Source organism: Myotis davidii, unplaced genomic scaffold (assembly GCF_000327345.1).
Source record: "Myotis davidii unplaced genomic scaffold, ASM32734v1 scaffold290, whole genome shotgun sequence".
NCBI classification, from domain to species: Eukaryota; Metazoa; Chordata; class Mammalia; order Chiroptera; family Vespertilionidae; genus Myotis; species Myotis davidii.
Window position 1 is genome coordinate 7,201,228 of NW_006285049.1, and position 26,643 is coordinate 7,227,870.

General features: G+C 39.6%; 1 protein-coding gene across 2 annotated transcripts in view; it reads right to left on the reverse strand.

The window, feature by feature from the left end:
* Positions 1-5,903: 5,903 nt before the first annotated feature.
* PDZRN4 (PDZ domain containing ring finger 4) overlaps positions 5,904-26,643 on the reverse strand; it is a 338,807-nt gene continuing 318,067 nt past the window's right edge. For both annotated transcript variants that reach the window (XM_006755547.2, XM_006755546.2), the window contains 4 exons: positions 25,770-25,832; positions 17,956-18,057; positions 13,605-13,721; positions 5,904-10,251 (listed from right to left, as the gene is read on the reverse strand). In XM_006755547.2, coding sequence (XP_006755610.1) covers positions 8,728-10,251; positions 13,605-13,721; positions 17,956-18,057; positions 25,770-25,832 — 1,806 coding nt within the window. In that variant the 3' untranslated portion in view covers positions 5,904-8,727. The remainder of the gene's footprint in view (positions 10,252-13,604; positions 13,722-17,955; positions 18,058-25,769; positions 25,833-26,643) is intronic.

Sequence of the window (26,643 nt, forward strand, 5' to 3'; positions counted from 1 at the left end):
AGCCAGGCTGATGGCTGCCAGTACAGCAGTGGTGGTGGGAGCCTCTCCTGCCTCCTCAGCAGCATTAAGGATGTCCGACTGCAGCTTAGGCCTGTTCCCTGCTGGCATGTGGACATCCCCTGAGGGCTGCCGGGCTGCCAGAGGGATGTCTGACTGCCTACTTGGGCCTGATCCCCCAGGGAGCGGGCCTAATCCAGCAGTTGGACATTCTCCAAGGGGTCCCAGACTGCAAGAGGGCATAGGCCGGGCTGAGGTATCCCCCAAGTGCACACATTTTTGTGCACTGGGCTTCTAGTATACTTATATTGAAAAAATTATTCATTATTTCTATGAAATTCTAATTTAACTGGGCACCCTGTATATTTATTTGCTAAATCTACAGCCTTAGTTTCTAACATCTGTCAAATCCTCTTTCCACACTCACTGGCTCATTGTTCAAGTTCTTTTATCTCTGGATCACTGGAACAACCTCCTAACTGGTTATCCTTCCCCAAATATTTCCCTACCCAATATTAGGTCTAAATTGCTTATATACAGATTTTTCAAAAACATAAATTTGATTACTTTAACTCCTTCACATCTTTGTATATGAAACTCTTCATGACCTAGCTTCTACCTAATTCTCCCACCTTTCTTGTAACTTACATGTCAGTCACGTAAGTTACAAGTACAACCCTTTTTTACTTAATATTCCATATTAGTCCATAAAGAGTTTCTTTCTTTCTTTTTTGTCCTCCTTTTGAAAGGGAATAGTATTGTGTTATATTGTTGAACCATAAATGTGTTAATTTATGACCCATTTATGTATATTTTTATTGAAGTAACTAGCCAACGTGTCTGCTGGCTGACATGGAAACTCTTTCTCAAGTAGCCCAGCAACAAGCTTAGGTCAGCAGGGTAGTAATCTTGAGTGCAAAGCTAAGAGTTATCTGAATGGTGGATAATCCCTTCCCCTCCCCATCTTTTCTATAACTATGAACGTGTCAGAAGATCCCAAACTCTCTTCTAAAGCAAAACTCCATGATGTTTTGAGAATGTAGAACACACACATAGTCTTTCAGAGTGTGGTCACCGCCATGAAAAATGGCTTCGCCACTTGGAAAGTATCACATTCAGGTCTGCACTAATACCCTTCAAGCTTAGAAACTCTGACAGCATAGCGGAGGCCATTCAGAAAAAGCTTGGGGAGACTACACCTGACAAACTTTTCACTCTTCTAGATGTGGAATGTTTAGGGGCCTGTGTAAATGCACCAATGGTTCAAATAAATGACAACTTACTATGAGGTTATTGACACCTATAAATAGTGAAGAAATTATTGATGAACTTAAGGCTGGTAAAATTCCAAAACCTGGGCCAAGGAGTAGATGCTTCTCTTGTGAGCCAGCTGGGGGTCTCACCTTTTTCACTGAACCACCCAAAGGACCTGGCTTTGGTGTGCAAGCAGACCTTAAATTTATATTCAACTGTAAACATGTCACTGGAGAAGTAAAATATGAATGTCCTATCTAAAAACAACCAAAAAAGGAAAAATGGCCTCTAGAAAGAAAGTACATGATGTGGCAGCTGGTGAGTAATGGAAAGAGAGGCTAGGCATTATTTTACACCAATGGATTGCTTTCTTATTTTTCCTTTGGAAAATGTCCTTATTTGCTTCACTGGTAGATGATGAATTTATCTAAGATGGCTCCATAACAAATTGTGGTATGGCTACAACAAAGGGAAATTTGGAACAAAGTGTTCATTATTTATTGGCAATTTTTAGAATGTTAGAAATAAAATGGGTGGTGAGGATCATTTATTCCAATATTCTCATTTCATGGATGAGAAAAACAGAAGCTCAAAGGAGGGATGTAACTTGCTCAGGATCACAGAATTGATGAGAACGTATCCTATGGGTGAGCCATTATTCCAGGCTGTGAGACTAGAGAAGGCTTCCTAAAGATGATGACAGCCCATAGGGAGCTCTCACTCCTCTTAACCCTCCTGTGCTCCTCACTGGCTCCATTACTCTGCACTGACTGCTTTATCTAGTTAGATTTCTCTTCATGTGCTCGTATTTGATCTTCCCAAGATAGAAGTTTATTAATGACCCCTGTAAAGCATTTAACACTGTGAACATTGTGGGTTCTCAAACACATTTTCTTCTCTTGACTGTTTTGTATCATTTCTACTTTTTTTGGTGTCCTCCATTAGATTAATTTTCTGATTATCTTTGTGTTTCAAAAACTAATCAAGGTAAATTAAATCAACACCAATAGAAATCTATGCTATACTCACTGACCCTACTATAATGAGACTTGGGTATAGGGCTGTTTTTTTTGAAACATCTGAGTAGGCTTTGCTTTCTAGAGTGCCTCACAACCATTCCAAGACAGGATGGAAAGTTGTATCCCATCTAATCTATTATCACCACCAGAGATGTGAAGTTGAATTATTGTCTTGGTTTATTAAATAGCTAGCATTGACTATACTTCTTATTTTAAAACAGTTCCACAAATGGATATTCAAGAGGTTCATTACAACAATGTCACGTTTCTGATCATGGACTGGTTGGCAGCACAATGGCAAGGGGTGATAATAAATTTGAGACAAAATGTTAGTTCTAGAGATACAATCATAAGCTCATTGACTGATCAAAAACACAATGTACCACCATAATTCCCCACCATAGGTAACATACAATTCAAAAAATAGGCTGACTGATAAAGTGAAACCAAATGAAAAAAAATCAGCACATCCGATGGCACACAGAAAATGGTGTCAGAGCCTAGATGTCTGTTTGAAGCAGAACTGATAGAGCTTAAGTGAACAAGTTGCTATTAGCTCTGATATCCACTCTCAATGTGGAGGCTGCAAGTGATGGAAAGAAGAAAAATTTGAGGATGGGACCATCATGAGTTTGAATTTAAAACCTATTGCTTAGTAACAGATTAGTAAAATTATATTAGCCACAGTCTGCTTATGTGCAAATAAAAATAATGGCTAAAATCTACTGAATGTCCACTCCATGTCAGAACTCATATATCTTCTTTATATATATTAACCTATTTAAACCTAACATATGAAAAAGGTTATAATTATCTCCACTTGTACTGAGCAGCAGCAAGCTGAAGTAACTTGCCTAAGAAAGCAAATCTAGGAAGTGGCAAGGCTGGGGGGGAGGGCGCAAATAAGTAGTGAATATTAATAAGTTAAAAACATGTAGTAGGATACTGAATAACAAGCAGGACCCTAGTTTTTTTTCGATGGTGCATGAATCCAGGAGCAATGCTTATTGCAAAACAACACCATTGACTGGGCTATGTGAAAAATGCACAGCACCCCAAGTCCTGAGCAGCTGTTGTTTAGTTCAACAGAGAAATGCCAGAAGAACATATGTGGCAATGGTTACTAACTGTGCAGCACACTATACTTATGACACACACCTTATGGAAACAAAAATTAGACACTACTGGGCAGAAAATCAAGTGAGTGTTAGAACAATATACCACCCATTTGAGTGTGCAGAAATGAGAGTGGCCATTAGCAGGAGTTAGGGGAAATCTCCTGGAGAGATGGGAAGACATGAAATAAACATTGATGGAGGGAAAGGATTTAATCTAGCATGCACAGAGTGGTGTTGGAAATGAGAATGGCATGTTTGAAAAACTGTAAGGAGTCCTGTCTAAAGCAGAAGCTAGTGTGATACTAGAAATAGCGCAAAAACATCCCTCAAATAATCTGCTTTGTGGTGCTCATTTGCTCCGTTCTACAAGGAGACTTCTCACAAAACTGTTCCAGTGTGAACTGGTTTTGCTCTGGGTGTAAGGGTAGTACACTTGAGTGGAAACAGCAAAAAAGAAAACAAAGAAAAAAACAAAAGAACAACAACAATAACAACAAAACAATCTCAAAGTGCTCCTCAATAGATGACTCTCTTGGTCAATTATTTGTCAGTGGCTTCCTGGGGTCACTATTCACTGAAATTCTGAAACCATGTCATGCAAGTTTACAGGAGAAAATGGTTTGTTTTATCAAAATTTGAATATATATATATTTAAAAATATATATTTTTATTGATTTCAGAGATAGAAAGGGGAAGGGAGAGAGAGATAGAAACATTAGTGATGAGAGAAAGTCATCAATTGGCTGCCTCCTGCATGCCCCCTATCCGGGGACCAAGCCGAAAACCAGGCATATGCCATGGACAGGGAATCGAACCAGTGACCTCCTGGTTCATGGATTGACACTCAACCACTGAGCCACACTGGCTGGGCTAATTTTTAAGTCCTTTAATATACCTCCAAACACCTACTGCTAGCAAACTAAAGGGAGAAAAAAAAACACCTTCAAATAACTGGAAAATAATTGACTGAGAAAACTTTTTTTCCCCGTGTTTCTTTTTTAAAGAAGTAAATTAGTCAGTGAACCTATTGCCATGTTCAACTTCATTAATTAAAAATTAAGTGCAATTATTTAATAACTAGAAGCCTGTGCACAAAAATTTGTGCACTTGGGGGGGAGTCCCTCAGCCCAGTCTGGGCCCGCTCGTAGTCTGGGACCCGTTGTGGGATGTCCACTTGCCAGCGGGGGGCAGACCTAAGCTGCAGTCGGACATCCTTAGCGCTGCTGAGGAGGCAGGCGAGGCTCCTGCCATCCCCGCTGGGCTGGCAGCCACAGCCTGGCTTGTGGCTGAGCAGAGTTCCCCCTGTGGGAGCACACTGACCACCAAGGGGAAGCTCCTGCATTGAGCGTCTTCCCCCTGATGGTCAGTGTGTGTCATAGTGACCAGTCATTCCCAGTCATTCTGCTGTTTAGGGTCATTTTTCATATTACTTTTTTATTATATAGGATTATATATTATTATACTATATAAATTATATTAATGGTTTTTAATAGAAATAGAAAAAGAATGGAAATTAATAATAAAGATTATTAGTAAAAATAAAATTTAATTAAAAATAAAGAACATTGGTTTGAAGGAGCATCAAATTACTCATCTACTCAAGATGCAGTGTTGAGGTCTGAATTGGAAGTTTCATTTGGAGAGAAATGTCAGATGGAAAAAAGCGTTGGGCCCGGGGGGTGGGGGTGGGGGCAAAGTCCTTGGAGAATAGTATCAGGCACTCAGATTTTATCCCATTTCTCAGGAAAAGACTCCTGAAGGTACACAGTGAGCAAAAGTAGGCCAAGTGTTGCCGTCATATGTAGGATGGACTGAAGATGATGTACAGGGAGGCCAGTAGAGACTGTTGAAGTAGTTAGGCATGCAATAGTGATAATCCAGCCACAAAGTGGTTTATCTTTAATAAGCCACTGCCACATTCCAAAGAAAAATTAACACTGCTTTGTGACTGACCAGATAAAAGAATTTCGAGAAGATATGAGTGATCATCAAGAAAGAGCAGGTGAACAGTGGCACCATCACAAAACAAGGAGTTTGAAGCAGAGAGCTAAAGCTCATTGGAGGGATAAAAATAATGTATTGATCTGGAAGATTTAGACACATCAAGACATGGGTTAAATTAATATGTAGCTATGGAGAGGCTGTGTTAGAAGAGCCCTCCCTCAGCCCACATACATGTTTGTAAAGGTACAGTCAGCACAAAATAAGAGAGCAACAATAGCCCTCCTCAAGGCATGCAGAGAAGAAATGCCCATGAAACATTATTTTCAACCCCCTCAGGTCACTCACATATGGACCCTAACACCAACTCCTGCCACGTATTGACTATAATAAGCAATAGAAGATACGGAATTCCAAAGGCAAGCTCAAGAAAATATTTTTCCTCTTTATGTCCACATATATCTTCTGAACTGAAATAAAATATCCCACATATAATCAATCATTTTCTTTGCTGAGCAACAGGTTTATTATTCATTGACTAAAAAACATGTTTAGCACAAAGATATGTTCTGTAGAAAGATAAAGCATAACACTTTTCAGATTTTCACTGATTTTTGAAAACAACATTTCTCAAGTGGTAGAACTATATAAACACAGACATGAAAAACACCAACATCACATTTTTAAAAAATTGGCAAGCACACTTGGCTTTAATAAAAAGAAAATTAAACTGGTAGCTTTGGAAACACAGCATTCTGTGAGTTGTGTACATGTTTCCTCGGGGAAAATTTACATTTGTTCCAAATCACATTTATCTATAGGAATAATACAAATTCAATACATATTTAAACTCAGTTGTGTCAAGAAGATAAATAATAACCATGGGCATCAGGTCAGGAAAGAACTGAGCTCCTAAGACAGACAGGCATTCTTACTTAAAACCATTTGATTAAGATAATTCTCAGCACACTGAAGGTAATCTTATTGATTGGATTAACAATGGCTAAAGTTAGAAGTGATGAAATTTCCACTTGCCTTAGATTGCTATTACTATCATTACCTTAAAATTTTTGAGTCCAGCTTTTCATTACAGGTAAATAAGGTTCATTTCTTTCCATCTATGTAATAACCTGTCATAGGTAATAACTTAGAAGGGTAGAAGGATAAAGAAAACAGGAACAAAGGAAGGGACTAATATGTGGAGGAGAGAGGAAAATTAAATTAATAAAATAATTTAACTAGCTTTCATTATTATTCAAATGTCATTCTACCAGAGGTATACAAAGACAGAGGGAGATGCCAGGGCCGAAGTCCATGAACTTAAAATCTATGTAGGGAGACAATAAGTTCCACATATGCGATTCAAATAACAAAAGAATAAAATTTCCAATAGTGTATTGTATCAAAGTGTATGACAAAATGTTGAGAAAATCCGGTGTCATCAAAACAGCTACTAAAAGAACATGTATATGTGATTATGCTCTAAGAAAGATGTAGGATTTGGCACAGAAATCCCAGCCAGGAGAATAGCATAGGTAACTTTAGCAGAAATGGGCAGGTTGTTAGCAAGCCGGGAATAACTCAGAGCAGATCTACAGCGGAAGCATAATAGGCAAGGAGGGCTAGTCAATAGAGGCTGAGGCATCAGAATCTGATTTAAGATCTCATAAGGAGCCACTGTAGTTTTTTAAACAGGAAAGTAGCTTCAAAAATATTCACACATTGTATCTCCATTATGTTAAAACTATCTCTTGGGTTTAATAAAAATTTGATTGAACTCATGTTTGTACGCACAAGGTTGACCTGGCTCTCATTCTGGAGGCATCATGATTGACATGATATGGTTTTATGTGTATATGATGAAAAACTAGACTTAACAGCCTACCTAACAATCCAACAATCTCACTTTTTAATAAACTGACATAAAAGGCATTTATAGTTGGCTATGTGAGCAAGATTAAAAAGATGGTTCCCCCAAATTTATTCCCAAATGACTGAATAAATAAATGCACTTAGTGTTATGGGCTGAATTGTGTCCTCCAAATTAAATGTTGAAGCTCTAGCCCCCAGTGTGATAGCTATTGGAGATGGGGCCTTTGGATAGTAATTACTTTTAGATAAAGTCACAAGGGTGGGGCCCTTATGATGGCATCAGTGCTCTTATAAGAAGAGACACCAGAGAGTTTCCTCTCTCTATCCTGTGAGGACAAAGTGAGAAGGTGATCATTTTCAAAACAGGAAGAGAGCTTTCATTAGGGACCTGAATTAGCCAGCACCTTCATCCTGGACCTCCCAGCCTCACAAGCTCTGAGAAATAAATTCGTGCTCTTGAGGCCATATAGTCTATGGTATTTTGTCATGGCAGCTTGAGCTGACTAATACATAGTGTCATTATAAACAATCTGAGACACTTCACTGATCCTCTCCTCTACACCTTTCCCCAAATTTTCCTTGGCTTTTCCTTATATGGATGGCAGGCAAGGGAAGCATGAACTCATGTTTATTAAATTTTAGTTAGCATCTATAAGATGCTCTATATATGTTACCTAATTTAACCTTGGCAAGAATATGTGACACCATGATCTATAAGAAGTGCTCAAGACAATTTTATTGAAAAAAAAAGTAATAGAAAATGTACACATTTTGTAACCCACAATTAGGAGTCTTCTAAATAGTATACATATATAACTAATTTATATCTGACAACCACAGTGGACAATGAAAATAAAACACTCCTTGATAACTTTTCTTAAGGATAATCAATAATTTATTTCTCTTTTATTGTCACAATTACCACAATTATCTAGCTACATGACCAATGTCACTACATATCACAGGAAGATTGTCCACCTACACTTTACTGAGACAAAGACAACGGCCATTTATGTGCTAAATGTACAACGGGATGTTAAACCGAGGTGGTTTTTATGTATAAGATGTGGTGCATGATTTATTAACAGATTTGATTTAATACGTATTATGCCAAGAAGCAAGTATAGAAATGTTTTGGCATTGACTTGTTATTAAAGTAGAAAATAAGTAAATTAGAGAAATAAATCCAGATCTTAACTTACAATAGATACAATAAAATAGGGAATTAATTGGCTCCTCAGAATTTTTGTTCAAGATTTTTTTTTGTTTTCTTTCCTTTTGTTTTTATATATAAATGAATAATATGAATATATCACAAGTTAAAGAAAGTCCTCAGGGAAAAAAAAAGGTACGAATATATGAAAAACAAATGAAAAATTACCAGGTATTTTTGCCTTACAAAAAATTTAAACTATAAAGAGTCAGAAAATATATATAAAAACGCCACATTGAACGAGGCAATCATACTCTACCCAAATTGGTAGCACCCTCTTAAAATCAGTTGCATTCCATTCCCATTCACTCGGTCATACAGTGGTGACTGACAAAAAGGCATTATGAACTCGCGTGCCATCCGGAGACTTGGCCCCATGGGTCATCAGTTCTTGGATTGTCATCCAGTTGTCCAAAATTTTCTTGTTTCTCTTCTTCATCATCTTTTTGTGACTTAGTTCAATGATGTTGATCTCCTTCTTGCCCTCACTGCCGCTCTGAGGGCTCTCCTTGAGACACTCTAACCGGCTCCGCATCATGAACTCTCGGCGCCGGCGCTGCTCTTTGGCCCGAACCAGGTGTTGCTTTCTCTCCTCTTTGCTCCAGTAGCGACCCATTTTCATCTCGCTCATAGTGTCATCATCCGTCGTCATGCCACTCCGCTCCTCCTTGATCTTTAAGGCACGTTCCTTCAGAATCCGGTCTCGCACTGGTCTCTTTGTGATGTACCGGGTCCCATCGCTCCTAATTTTCACCTTCCATTCCATCTTGGGTTCCGAACACTTCTGGGACTCCTTGCACATGCTCACCAGGCTCAGCTGACTCTGGGCGTACTCGACGGCAGATTTCTGTTGAATTAGCTGCATGTAGCTTTGATAATGCCGGGCGTGGGCTGGTATGTTTGCATACCTGTATGAGGAGCTGTGGTAAGGAGAGAGGTAAGGGATGTGTTCGCTGCCGGTCTTCTCTTGATCAGAAAGCTTGTTGCTTTCTGAGATCTTCTCCTTGCCTTCAATGCCACAACCTTCAGTGGCTTTGGCTTTGGTGGAGCTCGACTCTTTACTGCTCTGTCCAGGAGAGGCCTGGCTGGCTGCCATTGTGCTTCTCAGGTTTTTCTTATTGGTGAGGTTGATCATTCTGGGAAGGGAGCTGTCAGGGGAACGGTCCACGGTGAGCGGCGTGCTCCTGCAGCTTTCGGCTGTGTTGTAAGCACTAGAACTGTCCTTGTCTGACTTCTCTGGGTGCTCAATGATGTCATCTAGTTTTCCTCTTTGCATATCGATGCTGGTGTTATAATTTCGGAATCCTCCATCATGCAATGCCCAGATGTCTCCGTACTGGTCTGTTACCTTCTGGAGCCTATGAGCTTGCATGATATTCTGGCACTCAAGTTCAATGTTTCTTAGTTCTTCGTTCAGCAACTGTAGCTCATGCTCCACTCCCTCTTGTTCCCCTTGGTTGCATTCTATTGTGCTGCTCGAGTAATACAGGTCGTACTCGCCATGGTTTTGAATCTTGCATTTGAGCTCCAAGAGCTGCCGGAACCGCTCACACTCCTCATCTTGGTTGCCAGGGCAGTCCGAGTCAATGTATTCGCCTGACACAAAGCTCTCATTGCACTGGAGTTCCCCGCTCCCCAGGGTGTCCTGGCTCTGCCCCAGCTCTCTCTTGCTCTTCAAAGATGTGCTTTTGGGATCCTCAGCCGCATTCTCCTGCTCCGAGCTCTCATCGTTCCGCAAGCTTTCATCCGTGCGCCCCACTCCACTGTCCTTCTCATGGTTGTTGGATGAGGATGTGGCCGTGTCTGTTGTGCCTTCTTCTTCTTCTTGTTTTTTTGGCTAAGAAAACAATGTTGAGGGAAACAAAGAAAACACGCATTGTTGAAACACTTGCTGTGAAAACAATGCTTCTTGGCAAAAGTGCGGTTCCTAAACAGCTGCAGCACTTTCAGTATCCACAGCAACGTTAGAAATAAAGGCAGTTAGCCCAAGGCGGCTTTTTATGCCATGAGTTAAAGAAAACAAAAGCTGACGGGCTATGCTACTCATTTGGGGATAAATAAAACAGGGCACCGTTAAATAAGCGATTCTTATCTTAAGGCTTTCTCTTACTTGGAAAACTGGTGTGAAGGTATGTGTATGAGTTTCTGGGGGGAATATGAGTAAGACAGAGTGTCTATGTCCTTAGCAATATGGAGGCCTAGAGTTCAGAAGCCACACCACCTCATTTTTTTTTTTACCTGAATCTTAAGTTCAGAGGACATTTTATTGATCTAGTTATACACTGGTAATGGTTAGCCAAACGTCACAAAATTTCAGGAATAGGTTAATATTGGAGCCTAGGGCCTTCTATCGATCGATGAGGAAGCTTATTCTCAGATGGGTTTAGCGTATTGGTGACAGAGAGGTCTAGAAGGCAAGCCCATCGCCCAGTGTCAGGCTTTCTTATGTGTCCAGAATGCCATATTCCTGCACACGTGTGCTTTGACCTCAGCGCATCTCCAACACATGTGGCTCAGAAACAACAATAATATCTTAGGACTCATTTGGGGGTACTTCACAAGATTCTTCTATTCTTAACCAGTAATTTCCTTCAAAGGGTTTATTCTACGGAGAATAAAAGAACAGTTCCCTTGGAAGTCTGAGCCACACTCATTGCCAGATGTGGGCATAATATAAAATATATATATGGTAATTTTTGGCTTTTACACAGAATAATAAAAACTGCCACTGAATCTCCTTATACCTAGTTCTTTCTCTGTGAAGAGGGCTAAGTTACTGTTCCCCACCACTCCTCATATAGTCTACCTGGCAGTTTCTAGACTATAGTTTCCTTATGTCTGAGTTTTTTCCTCTAGCAGGAGTAAGTATATAAGTAAGCCTGTTAATGTTAAAGAAGGGCAGAATGGGTGATAAAAGGCATTCTGGAACAGGTCTGAAGGGTCTCCCCAGATACTTCTTTTCTTCCCCATAAGGAATGAGGAACAAAATGTAACAGATGGAGAAGGGGAGAAGGTGGCCATGCGTTATGTTACTCTAGGATTCTCAATCTTTTCCTAAAATACAATTCCTCATTTGGCGAAAGCCTGCTGAGATTGATTTTCAGCGCCTTATTGATGAAAAATAGTGTTTTAAATCATTGTAACTAACAATGGAAAGCCAGTTACATCCCTATGCCCCTCCCTATAAGCTTATAACAATATTAAATGTGGTGACATCTGCATGCTGTTCTGGGAAATTCCCAGGGGATATTACTGATATTGGGCATTTGAGTCTCTATACCACATCATTTACACTGATACTTTTCTATACCTAATGATAAGCTGAAACAAATACAAGAATACTAGTATTTTTTAAATTTTTCATGCAGTATAAGTGATATAAACAAATTATGCCATGGGAGATGTTATACAATGTGTCAAGAGCTGCTACAGGACCAAGGATAGCCTGTGAAATGAAACTTTCACATGGTGATGTATTTCAGTTTTTAAATATGGATATGCATTTTAAAATTGAAGTTCCCTTTCTTTTGTCACTGGTTTATGAACAAATGAGAAAATAAAGGAGTTTTTATTTTTTATTCTCAAACCCACAATTCCTAGTTTCTAAGGCAATGCTACTCCATCGTTTAACAGGACATTCCTAATGTAGTATTATTGTTTATAAGGGCAAAGGACTTTTAAGGGTTTTTGCACTTCTCATCATATTTCAGTCTCCTGGTGAAGAAAAATTTCCACACAATAAAAATCTAACCTCAGGGACATCTAGCGTTCCCTCCAAAGACCTAGCATTTGTATTATATCTGATGAGTAGGCAGCATTTGACACCGTATCGCTTCACCTGGACAGGATTTCTCCTTCTCTCTTTATTCCAACATCCCCCTGTCAATTCTGTATCAGGGCACATTTTGTATCTGAGAGAGAAAAGTCCTGCAGCAAGGTCTTTCTTGCTTGTAACCAGCAGCTGCCACCCAAAAATATCTTTATTTGTGGCCAGTGTTGAAGTCATACATCCAAATTTCAGCCTGTCCTATATTGAAAAGGATCACTATGGTAGCAGCATTGCTTTAAGCATGAACTACTCTTTATGAGGTGGCCAATGAGCATCCATGATCAGGGCAGAGTATAGAGCCTACGTGGCTATGTTGACATTGTCATTTGCAATCTCATAATTTATTTAGTATATGGACATGTGCACATACATGCACATACATCTGCGTTACGGATGCTAGCATGTCAACATATTTCATCACTTAGCTTGGTAAAGTGATAGGATGCTTGTGTTTTACATTCCTAACCCTGTCAGGATATTTTTTAAATTATCTTTTAAGATGTGTTAAGGATTCATGTTGAGAATAGGATGATAATTAAACAAATCAGTAAACTGACAGCAGAAGTGTTAATAAAATACATTAGGCAGATGAATGTCATGAATCTTACATAAACAAAATCTAGGACATATTGATCTTGTTTGTATCTAATAGGAAAACAACAACAAAAAATGAAATGACTTGGTTTGCTCCAAACCACAGTGTGATCTTTTACTAGTTACGAATTAATTAAGGGCAGGAACTTTGCTCATTTTTCTTTGTATTCTCAGGATCAAGTGTGGTGCTGGGAACACGTGTGGAGCTCCGAATTTTTCACTGAATAAATAGGTGAGCCTAATTGATGTCAATAATTTCAAGTAGAATGCTCCTATTTTTAGCATAAAGGTATCATCATGATGCCAAAACCACAAATAAGATGGATGGTTTACATCATGTCATTATCTTCCCTTAGTTGCCTAAATATTCAAATACACACATTAATTTTAAAGTATAAAATGACTGTTTCAGGGGAGGAGTCCCCTTAGGAGTTGTAGTTTGTCTCCCGCTGGCATATTGAGAGGCAACATGCATTTTTACTATTAAATTTCTGAATTAGGTTGAACAGTATCTGGGTCAGCATTTGAATACTACTGTACACTATTGACAACAGTCCCTCAGCTACCCAAACTAGAAATATTCTTAATAGAATAAAATTGTATGTATTCCCACTGTTTCATTTGAGATTGTCATTGTTCTCCAAATTACCATTATAGATATGTTTGATCAGACTCTTTGATTTTTTTTTTCACTCCATTTATGGTTATACATTAAAAAAGAGAAGTAGCAACATTTCAAATGGTGTGGTTCAAATTGTTGGCCCTACCTGCTCCACCTCATTGGCAGTGTGCTGCATTGCTTCATTATGCTGTTCTTCCAGCATCTCCAAGTTTAACTCCTCTAAGAATTCGTTCCTTTCATCTTCCAGCCAGCCTTCGTCCAGCTGCACAAGAATACATTAGTGCTTTCTATTAGATTAGTGAGAACTCATGCTAAAATAGGGGAAACTTAAATGGCAATGCCTGACCAGTTCCTTTTATCATAATGATTCTCTTTAGAATACCAGCCTGATAGTTCACCTCTCAGAAGGAAGAAAAGGTGTTAAAAAATGTATTCTTATGCCTTTCATCCTTTCCTAAGAGAGAGCTACAGATTTTCTCTCATAACCCAGTGGATCTCCCAGCACAGATGTGACTGTCTTTCACAGTGTATGAAAAGCCCACTGACCATCCTCAGCTGTCAGCTCATTACCTCCAACTATCCCTGTGTTGAAGAAATGCACTGGTACTAATAGGGCCACGAGATGATAGGACTTTTTTCCCTTAATAATTGCCCCCCTCCCCCCTGCCAATGTGACTACAAAGTGCCCTCCCCACTCTGACTCTACCCTCATGCTGTTTTTCGAGTTTTAGGTGAATGGATTCCAAGTTAACCAGATGGCAGCTTGCCACAAACAGACATCTTTATTCTATTTGGAAAAAAAAAAGTCTAAGTTATTCTTCTCGACAACAGTAAAACCAAAAAAGTGATGCTATTTCATGTTTATTTCAATTCATTTTCCAGACCCAGTTGCAAATGTTGCATTTAATGGGCGTGGAGTGAGCACACAGGGTTGTGTTCGTGGGTGCTGAACACAGGGATTCCTGTGGACATCTTACACCAATTACACGGAACGGATCCCTTTGGCCTCTCAGTACAAAATGAAATGGAAAACTGGTGGTTACCTTGCTAGTATGATGAGTGTTGACAGCCAATACAGATAATTTTTCTCCAAGTGGATTTTAGAGCTGGATTACATAAATTAGCTGTCTATGCTGATTATATTAACTGAATGACTGGCAAACCTCTGCTTCACTCTGTCTTACAGAGAAACAGCGGCTTGCTAGTGAGCCAAAATTGACAATAATTTCAGGTGTTTTCACCACTAAACAAATGGGCAGAGTAACCTTTTAAAGATAAGTAATTCTAACACTTAAAAACAAGTCGAACAGAAAGACTTTTAAAGGGCACCAGAAGAGACATTCTTTTATAGGTATCATTAACAAGAAGGCAATCATAGGTTTCTTGATATTTATTAAAGGGTATCTAGAACTAAAAATTACCTGAAATTTTATGAGGGGCCAAGAGCCTGGACACATTTATTCATCCTCATTTATCTTAATATAGCCTTAATAACTTGATCAAGCTCCACCCCACCAACTTTGATGTGCAGATGAACTATGAAAATTAAGCGGACTAAAAATTTAAATTCAGTCCAATTTATAATTGTCCAAGTTTTACATTCTTCTTCTTTTTCTTAAATCCTCACCCTCAGATACTTTCTCTATTGCTCTATACAGAGAGTAGAAGGGAGAAAAGGAGGGGGAGAGAGAAACATCAACTGGCTGCCTCCTGCGGGTGCCCCCAACCAGGGCTGCTGATCAAACCTGCAACCCAACAGGCATGTGCCCTTGACCAGGAATAGAACTCAAGACCCCTAGGTGTGCGGTCTGACACTCCAACCACTGAGCATCACCGGCCAGGGCAAGTTTGACATTCTTTAATCCCATTAAAGTTTCCTGAAGCTGCCAACAGCAGACTCCAAAAGAAATGACGTGAAGCTTGAAATGTTTACTTTTGATAGGCACACTGAGGAATTTTTCTTAAATCAGGTCAAAACAAAATATTTGCTGACACTGACCCAATGAAGGATGGAACAACGTCTTCTGAAATTTAAAGGAAGGGGTGGGAAAGATAAGGAGACCACAGGGTGGAAATGAAGGGTTTCCTATAACTCCTTTTCTTGTTAACAAACCCCACGGATCCTCGAGTTGCCTTCTGCCTTCAGTGTGTGTCTGCTTTGATTAGGCTTTCCTCTGGGCTGGAGGTACAGACACACAATGAGGAGAGATTCCTCTTGCTCACTCCCTTCCTCTCCCGGTCCCTTTCACCTAGATGTGCATTCCTGGCAGTCTGCCTAGCGCCTTGGCAGAGACAGAACTTGCCCCTGAGCTGAGCTGCAGGGAAGTGGGGACTGTCTCTGTGATGCAGGGCATCTGTCTGCACGACAGTGGGTCTCACTCTGGTGTTGCAGAGAAAGAAACAGCCTGTACTGTCACCAAAGCAGTGGCTACAAATTCTTATGAGAGCTCTCCCCGCCCCCATGTCCCCAGGGGAAGAGAGAAGAGCAATATCGCTAATGGTCTGAGGAAGAAAATGGGCAGGAAATGAAAGAAAGTTGACAGGGAATGAAAGAAATGAGTTATTTAAAAATATTGCACAGTTGCACAATATTGCCCCCAGCAACTCTGTAGATCATTCCCTAGAATGTAGAGAGGATTTAAAACATTTTAAAAAAATGGCTAGAAAAAGCACTCAAAAAACTTCCACATTCTCCCTGCATCAAATATACATGCAAAAAAATGTAATAATCAGATATGTTAAAATTGATAAAAAAAATATAGGTGATATAAAGACAACAGTTCTTTAAAAATATTTTTTTATGCCACTTTATAGCAGGTAGTGCTTAAATTACATTTTAAAAGTACGGTGTTCAACTGCATTTTCTTTCTTTATTTTCCTGGAAATCTGATTTTCTAAAGGCCATTAGCTCCACTCCAGTGTGGCAAAGGCTGAGGGGCTAGAATCATGGAATTACTGCAGATGCTGATTTTGACAGACAGAATGAATACTACGGAGTCAGATGGCCATCTTTTGTCAACTGTGGAAAGGAAGTCTTGTTTGAAAATTCATCCTTCAACATTGATTCTTTTGGGTCAGGAGTGTAGCCAGACGTTCGAAAATGCCACTGGTTGTAGCTAGCATATGTATTCCACCCGAGATGAACAAGATCTGGTCTTATGTCACTGATTTCTATTCTTTCCCAAGCCCTTTACAGCCATGTGGGAAAGAAATGCTATCCTTCTAAATTAATGAGGTTCTCTAGCAGTTACCTGGAAAGGGCAGGGAAACCACATTATAACATCGAAATACCTTTTCTACAACAGGAATGCCTACCGCGTTCTCTTTAATTTACCATGAATTTCACTAATATGTATTTAGCCTCATTGTTCTTTTTCAGGAAAATGGGGTCAGTGAGATGAACTGATTTGTGATATTTCCAGGTAATGAGTGCAATTTCATATGCACTTTAAACATTCACTCTTAAATAGGCCATCCAGACAGTTGCACAGGCTCCCTTCCTTACTGCTAAGCCCTCAGGTGTAACTTTTACCCTGCCCTGGGCTATGGAAGGCTTTCTGGGAACCTTTTAGAACGGTCAAGGGCATAAAGGAAATATATGCGGAATGGGTGATCTTTTATAACCACTATATTCAAGTCAGGGTTCGGTTTGACACTGAAATATACTTACTCAATGTAATTTATAGAAAGTATGTAGTTACTGAGTCTGAAAAATATCAGATCAATAACCCGGAAGACAAATAGTGATATTACCCACTTCACTCAAACTCCTGACAGATGGCAAGAATGATGACAATGTAATGTCCTTTCTGCATTGTGGTGGGGTATAAAAAGGATATAAAAGGAAGAACCAAGAGTACTTTTCTGCCACCATTACCTCTCCTTTACTTTCATGACATCCTCCTCTGTAAAGTTATAAAAATAAGTTTCTTTAGGAGCTATCAGTTTGTTTTTGGGATGGACAGATGTTTTTGGCACACTGAACTTGGAAAAAATCCACTTACTATACCTGGAACCACTCTTTGCTGTGTAAGGCACTTTATTTCGTAAAGTTATTCTAAAAAGATTTAAGTTGGTAGCTAGATATGCTAATGTTTCTCTCACTAGAGATTCTTTCAAGATACCTTAAAATGCCAATTAAGTCATTTTAGATGAAAACCTGCAGCAAGGATCCACACAGAATTAAAAAATCATATAGAATCAACCATTTTTCATTTAAGAATTCATTTAAGTAACTGGTAAGTGGGAAGGGGAAATGAATGATTCAATTGTGTGTGTGTGTGTGTGTGTGTATTTTAAAGATGTTTGGTTGCCATTCTGTGGAGCAATATAAGGGAGTCTTTTAACTTATATGGATCAGGTTGGTAAGTTAGAAAAGATGACTCCACTGTATTTTGTACATTTGGTTTTACCAATCGCCATGGTATAGATCTGATATAGAATAGCAGGTAATGGATATAAAGTTCGATCTGGAGACTTTCGGTCTCTGTTCCGACCTGAATCTCCGGCCTCGCCACGAGCAGCACGATTCTCCTGCACTCATCGCTGGAGAGCAACGCCACTGCTTCTTCTCGATTCTGGACATCTTCCCCATTTATCTAGAAAACATATGAAAGTGGCACATTAGTTTCCATTTCCACAATGCTGCACACAATAAATGGCAAATATCAGCTCATTTATGGTAAATGTATGGACAATGAAGCTCACACAATGGGCTCATCTTCTGCCCCTCAGTGGTAAGTGCCTTCACTCAATTACGCGCTTACTGTAAGAGCCATATCGATCCCTGAAGGATGGCGGACATCAGAGGAAGCAGTTATGTTCATAAATGTCCAACCTGCGCCCTGGCAACATACATCTAGCAACACAATTAACCAGCCCCTGACAGGTGACGTTCATCTTTCTCCGCTCAGAGTAATGGAAGTGTCACTCTGAGATAATAGTGCTGGGGGAAGCAGTGTGGCAATACCACAACTGAAATCCGTCATCCTGCATGCTCGCTGCGAGCCAATTAGAGAGCTGCGGTATTATCTCTCACCAGGCCACGCTCCCAGGCCACTGATGATTGCATTTTCATTTAATCATTTCATATCTGTGTGAGGGTCTGACTCAGTTGTCCCAAATCACTCTCAGAATGCCTTTCAGTGGTAGTCTAATCAAAAGAAGGAATTCTTAGTAACATCCTCATCATTACTTCAGTTCCTTTCTAACATTTATCCTTATTCTAAAACAGTAAAATGAATGCTTGAGTGCTCTATCTTAAGACTCACCTCTTAAGTGTACTTAAAATACTTTTAAAAATTAACACAGAGTAAAATGAGCTTTTTGCAAGAATGCTTTGTGAAAGAAACCGAGCTTGAGTAAACTTTTGACTAAAAAGGAAAGACTCTGGTGGCATTTAAAATATATCTATTTCTTTTTCTAAGTTCTACTGACAGAGCAAATAAGGTTTCTAAAATTTGTATGTGAAACTACATTTTCATGCTTAAATGTATTTAGCTCTTAGTCAACCCAATCATTTTCTTTGGATATTTTAAATTTATTTTGTCTTATTGATCGTTCAAATCTGTAAAGACAATGAGATTTTTCACCCATAACATATAATCAAAATATATGAAAATAAATTTCAGTTGAAGAGGTCGACTAATTCTATCTCAAATAAGCATTAATTATATCAACAAATTAAAATGTGGCTGCACTGGCCATTTTTTCAGTAATTAATCTAACATCTTTCACTAAGGATTTCTGCTTAAAAGCATGAATTAGACTACCGAGGTTTTCACGTTGTGGGTCTCTAGGATTCTGGCTGATATTTGAGGACAGACTTAGTTATAAAAAAAAAAAGCCCAGGAAATATCAACTTTGAGTCATAGTAAATGATCCAAATTCCTAGACTTTTATGTACTTAACACAAATAAAGCAAACAATAATAGGCAAAGGAGGGAAAGTCACACAAACACATGTTGTATTTTCTTATTCTGATCAAAGGAATATCCATTAGTTTTTCACTTGTATATGGAGATAGGAAATTCTGATTTTATTAGTTTTAAGTGCTTTTTCTTTTCTTTTTTTTTTCAATTCACAAATAACATTTATTAAGTTAGAAAATAGAAGCTATGATTCCAAAACGGAGACTAACGACTGGGGAGCATATCTTGTTTTTTTTTCGTAAATATATATTTGAAGAGGTATTTTCCTACTGAATCCAAGGCCATTTTTCCTTAAATGAAGATACATTGGAGGTGATAGAATCCATGATGTCTCTCCCACCCCCAATTAGGTGTAGTTGGAAAACTTTTACCCTCTTTGAACTTTGAGGATTTACGCCAATTTCATAGAAATTGTTAGTAGTATATCTGCAATGCATCTACTTGCCTGTCAATCATGAACCTAGTCACTTCCCCTCCACTACAGGCACATTTGATCCTAAGACCTAAGGGGATTGAGTTGGATGATCTCACATAGCTTATCTTCATCTTTTCTAGTTAAAATAAAATTCTCACTACTTCTCCCTCCTACCCTCCAATCGAATATGTACACATACTGTCAAATTCTTCATCTAACTTTCACTTACCAGTAATCTAAATGCTTTTTCATGTATGTTAGTTTAATGTTTCTATTATACTCCCAATATTACAGTGCAGATAATAATAGATAATAATACCTTTTAAAAGAGGGCTATTATAAGGATTAAATGAATTAAGATATATAAATATGGGTTTCAATAAGTGCCTGGCACACTTTACTGTTGATGCTATTGTTGTTACTACTGTCATTATTTATATTTTAATCTTCTGTAAAGGAAAATTATTTTCTTCTAAATAAAGCAGATACCTATATTAAAATTCATGCACAACAATTAAATTCACAGTAGTAAACATGGTTCTATTTTAAAACGTCTCTTACAGAGCCATCAAGAAGCAATATATTTCTGTTTCCTTTTAAGTCCTTTTATAGTTGCTATGCATCTCTCTCCTCTATGAAGTCCTAATGGCCTCGAGCTATGGTCTCAGGACCTGGAAGTCAGTCCTTGTTTTTTTGGGGGGGGGAGGTGCTTATCAGATCGTATGTTTTAGAAACACTTTGGCATTCAGAATCATAGTGGAATGAAATGAACTTGTCACTGATACCTGGCATTAAAGAGTGGTGTTTTGTTGTTGTTGTTGTTTTTCAAAACAAAGGCCACTATAGCCAACTGGTTGGTAGGTCCTATTGTCCTCAGGACTTTAATTTGATTCCCTAACTGATGTTGGGGCAAGACCTGCAGCCATGGGTTTCAACAAAGATGCTTCTCAAGGAATGAAATCTGAGGAATGGAATCAGCTAGAGCTTTCACCCTTCATTTGCTCTTATTCCTGCATGGTGGCTTGTAGCTACAGGATCGCTGGTGGGGGGTTGGGGGGGAGTGGCTACAAACACCAGCAGACATAAAGGTGCAGGGCCCAGAAACAAGGGGAGGAGACAGGTGAGTAGCATGTCACCACAATTTAATGGGAGGCTTCCTTTTTAAAGAACAGAGGGAGAGGGAACCAAGAGAAGGCAACATGCAACTTCTGTTATACATGAAGAACAACTTTGCTAGATAATATATCTGTCTCATTTTCTGTGGATGGTGATATGCAAATATTAGTTTCAAAATGGGTATTGCCTTAGCTGAGAGGAGGTTTGTGGCAATTACACAGATATATCAGGGAAGATCTCACTTTAGGCTCAACCTCCTACATGTATGAGCATATGAGCATTGTGTGTGTGTGTGTGTGTGTGTGTGTGTGTAAAATGTTAAAATCCTAGAAATGATTTAATGTAGCTTTTTTGCTTGACTATACCAATTTTCAGTTTTCCTATTTTAATATATCAGAGGCAGCTGGGCAACTAAAATTGTAGACATCCAGCCACCCACGGAATTTCTTATTTGAAAACACAAGACTCTTAGACAGAAGAGAAATGATTCATTTCAAAAGGGTTCATATTTTAAGGGGGAGAGGAAGAAGGTGGATGAAGTGTAGAAATGTAGAGATGGGTAAAACAGAAACTGGTGCAAACGGTTACCCAAAGGGAAGAAAATAAGACGAGCAAGAAGAAATGCTGAAGGCCACTCCGGGTGTAGGGGAGAGAAAGAAAGAGGGCTCGTTAGGAATCTTATGTCCCACTGTTCTGAGTTTTTGCCGGTTTTTGTCACCAGGTAGTCCTTAGAAATACAACTGACTCTTTTGGCTGACATGAAATTAGGCTGCTTACACAGAATATTAAATCATATTATCCCAAGGAGAAACTGAAAATATAGCAGTCTCTCTTTTGGAAAGATGATCACAGGTGGCATTTAATCCTTCCCCTCTGGCTCAGAAATGCCTGGTCTTTATTTGGTGCTGCAATTTTGTGAGAGGACTTCCCCATATTAATTCCCGAGGACACATCTGATACCACAAACCTGTGGCAAAGGCACAGCAGATAGAATTGTCAAGCACTTGCAGAGAGAAAACACATAGGTGATAGCCGGAATATGTTATCAGGAAGTCAGCTCATGCTTTCGCTTCTGCATAATCCCTACCCTGTATCAACCTCCTGCAAGGATCTGTGTGTGGATGGTGTTACTGGGTGAGGTCATCTAACAGGGAGGGCCAGGGTCTGAGTCATTTGGAAAAATATAGCTACACAGCGAGGGCAGGATCACAGAGGTACTCTACTTAGGTCCTTCTGAGCAGATTAAAATCACAATAGCTCTAAAGAGATTCATTTAAATAAAAGCCAGCCAGGAAACTTGAAGGATAAGAAGTAAATCCCCCCTTTCTCCCACACTCATCTCCCTGGGAAAGGAGTCATTAATTCTTCATTACTGGGTATTCCGTAATCTCCCCATCAGCCATGTGGGAGCTATTTGTCTATGGGTACAATTTTGTCACAGTTTCCTTTAATATAATTTCACTATCACCCTTAAGACTCTATGTTTCCTGTGTGTGCAGATAGAATTGAATCCAAGGCTTTTTAATGTGACATGTATTTATTCATTAAGTGTGACATATTTCCACTGAATATAAACTAACTAGACAGACAATAGCACTGTATCAGTTCTGCTGTTGTTTCTTCCATGAACCAATGCCATTAAGCACTGCCATATTGACTGGCTAGCGTGGCTCAATGGTTGAGCATCCTCTCATGAAACAGGAGGTCATGGTATGATTCCAGGTCAAGGCACATGCCTGGGTTTTAGTCTCAATCCCTAGTAGGGGGCATGCAGGAGGCAGCCAATCGATGTTTCTCATTTATGTTTCTAACTCTTTCTCTCTCTCTTCATTTCTCTGAAATCAATAATATACATATATTTGAGGGGGGCGGGTCCCTCAGCCCAGCCTTCACCCTCTTGCAATCCGGGACTGCTGGCTCCTAACCACTCACCTGCCTGCCTGCCTGATCTCCCCTAACCACTCTCCTGCCTGCCTGATTGTCACTAACCACTCTGCCTGCCTTCTTGATTGCCCCTAACCACTCTCCTGCCTATCCGATCACCCCTAACCACTCTGCCGGCCTGCCTGATTGCCCCTAACTGCTTCTGCCTCAGCCCTAGCCACTGGGGCTTCATCCAGAAGGACATCTGGAATGACGTACGGAAGGTTGTTCGGCTGTCCAGTCTAATTAGCATATTACGCTTTTAGTATTATTGATATATATATATATATTAAAGAAATAACATATTATCCAGCAAATATTTTACCTAAAAACATTTTCTGCCCACAATATAGCCAAGAATAAAGAAGTGTCAAAACATACAGTATGCATATGTGGAAACACATGTACTTGTTCCTACCCAACTCTAGCCACAGAACTAATAGGTGTAATTTTGAAAGCTCTATTCGTGGACCTAGCCTGTGGGAAAGTGGTTATCTGAAAACCAGGGAGGGAGCTAGTGCGGGTGCAGACAGTGCTGGGTGTGGCATGCAGATGTGAGAGGAAGAAGTGGCAGCTGCACAGGGCAAGAGAACAATGACAAAATATAGACCCGACATGTCAGAAAATGTAGCCAACTAGAGTCATGGGGAATAAAATCTTCCAAGCATTTTAGTCATTGAGCATTTCACTCTATTATTGCATTGTGTAATGACTGCTGGGCATAACATGACCCTGAGTGTCAAAAAAGGTTACATCTTTTTTGGTGTACTTAATTGGAGATGTTAACAAAGTGAACTACATTTAAAATTCTTTCCAAATAAAATAATTAAAATATTTTTGAAGCTTTCATTATAGATGATACCTTAAAATGGTACCCTTAATTCTTTTAAAAATATATAGTTTATTGATTTTTTACAGAGAGGAAGGGAGAGAGAGAGAGTCAGAAACACTGATGAGAGAGAAACATTGATCAGCTGCCTCCTGCACACCTCCCACTGGGGATGCGCCTGCAACCCAGGTACATGCCCTTGACTGGAATCGAACCTGGGACCTTTCAGTTCGTAGGCCGACGCTCTATCCACTGAGCCAAACCAGTTACGGCAAGGTACCCTTAATTCTCGATGAGGCTACACAAGTAAAGCTTTACTGCACGCTCTCCACTGAATATGTCCGTTTCACTTATTCACATATGCATGAGAAGACATTAGGAATATGGGATTAAACAAGACTAAGCCTTGGTTTCCAGGTCACTTTCCTTCCGTTGATACAGTCAATGCCAGACACAGTCCTGTTTGCTAACTATAGGCCACCACTTAGGGAGCTCACTGAAGTAGAAATGATATATGTATTCTGGAAGTTTTCTGAAAACTAGTGGGACCATGACTAATTCATACTTTTATTCTTTTTAAATTGGAGCCTTAGTAAAGGGTCCTTGATGGAAAAGGAATTCTGTGGCATCCAGCGAGAGGAAGGAAAACTATGCAGAAGTGATGTGATTCAGTGTGCATCACCCTGAAGACGGGGGAGAAGAAAAGCAGAAGGCTGGGCGGGGTCACCCTCTGGTGTGCGCCTGAAGTGGCAGGGGCACACCTTCATCATGTACCAGTATTTGTAATCAGCTGTGTATGTGGCCATCTTCCTAATTACACGGGCATCGCCTCAAATGCTGGGATGGCATCTTGTCTATTTTTGAAGTCCTGTTCTAGGCACCTTGTTGAATCCAAATGTGTTGAGTTCAAAGAAACATTCTCTGGGGGTTGTATGTAATAAGAAGAAATGGGAACTATAGATCTGCCTTAATGACCAAAACTTTTGCAGAATATTTTAATAGTTTGTAGCATCCCCAGTTTGTCCTTTGAGTCCTCCCTCTTGTTTTGCAGCAGAGCTCAACTCTGAAGGGCCTGAGCAGCCGGGTGGCTTTCTGGAGCCATTCTTCCTGGGAAAGGATTCAGGAGGGACAGAGCGGATCCAGGCAAAGTTAGGACAGAAACTTTGGCTCTCAAGGTTATCTCTGATTTGGCCCCGAACTTTTCCAGTTTGGCAGCCCCCCTATGACCTGCTGACCTCTTCTCTCATTCAGCTGAAATGTAATGTTTCTATGTTTTCATGTGGAAAAGAAAGCATATTTCCCCCACCTGTCTTGAACAACTTATCAGTAAATAGTTAAAACTTCTAGCCTTCTAGGCTTTCATATATTAATGGAACATTGGGATTTCTCACCTAAATTATTCTGGAAAAGGTAGCAATAACCGCCGCTGCTGCTAGTAATAACAGCAATGAATGCTGATTCCTCACCATGCACTGTGCTAAGAATATCACATGCATGATCACATCTAACCTTTGCAGCAATGTTTTATCATTATAGTTTTTTAAGATGTGGAAACAGGCTTACAAGAGAGTAAGTAATGTGCCCAAGTAAGTGTGGAGCTGGAAGTTGGAGTTAAATTATCTGAGTTCAGAGAGGGCACCCTCATCACTAATTATTAGCTAATAATTTTTAATAAATGTCACCGTCCTCACTGGAAAAGTTATACCATTTTATTTTGTAGATGTCACTGCCCAAAGCAAAATCAACTCCTTTTCTCTAAGATTTTATGTTGGACACATGCCCTGGCAGGTGTGCTCAGTGGTTAGAACGTCAGCCCTTGCACCAAAGGATCTTGGGCTCCATTCCTGATCATACCTGGGCTGCATGTTTGTCTCTGTCCCTGGCTGGGTGCATGGGGGAGGCAACCAATCCATGTGTCTTTCTCACATCAATGTTTTTCTCTCTCTCTCTCCTTCCCTCCCTCCCTCCCTGCTGATACTTTCTAAAAAGCAATGGAAAAAATATCCTTGGGTAAGGATTAATAACAACAACAAAGAAACAACATAAAACAAACAAAAAGAATTGTAGGAAAGTGAAGGAAATAACCACACCACATACTTGCAAAATACGATCCCCTTCTCGAATCCGGCCATCTTTGGCAGCAATACTATTTGGATCTACCTGCAATAGAGAGGACATACATCTTCAACCGGATCTGCAATTTCTGCCCCCAGAATTTAAAATTATGGTTTTAAAAAATATTTCTAAAAACCTGGTTCACGATTCTCTATTGATTTATAGAGTGCATATCAAATTTTTCTCTGTGAAAAAAATTACTGGTTTTACAGCCACATAGTATTCCATGGTGTAAATAAATGTATCTCAGCTTTTTTATCCACTCACTCCTCTACTGCTGGGCACTTGGGCTGTTTCCAGATCTTGGCTATTGTAAAGAATGCTGCTATCAACATAGGGGTGCATATATTACTTCTGATTGGTGTTTTTTACAGCCAAGTAGTGTTTCCTTGTACAAATGCACCAAAGTTTTTTTACCCATTTACCTGCTGATAAGCATGTGAGCTGCTTCCAGATCTTAGCTATTGTAAATAACACTGCTAGGAACAGAGGGTGCATATATTACTTCTGATTGGTGTTTCAGGATTCTTAGGATATATTCCCAGAAGTGGGATTGCTGGGTCAAAAGGTGGTTCCACTTTTAATTTTTTGAGGAAACTCCATACTGTTTCCACAGTGGCTGTACCAGTCTGCATTCCCACCAATAGTGCAAATGAAGATTCCCTTTTCTCTGAAACCTGGCCAGCACTTGTTGTGTGTTGATTTATTGATGGTAGCCATTCTGACAGGTGTGAGGTGTTATCTCATTGTACTCTTACCTTTTCAACAGCATGGATAGACCTGGAGATTATCATGCTAAGTGACGTAAGCCAGCCAGAGAAAAATAAATACCATATCTGGAATCTAATGACCAAAA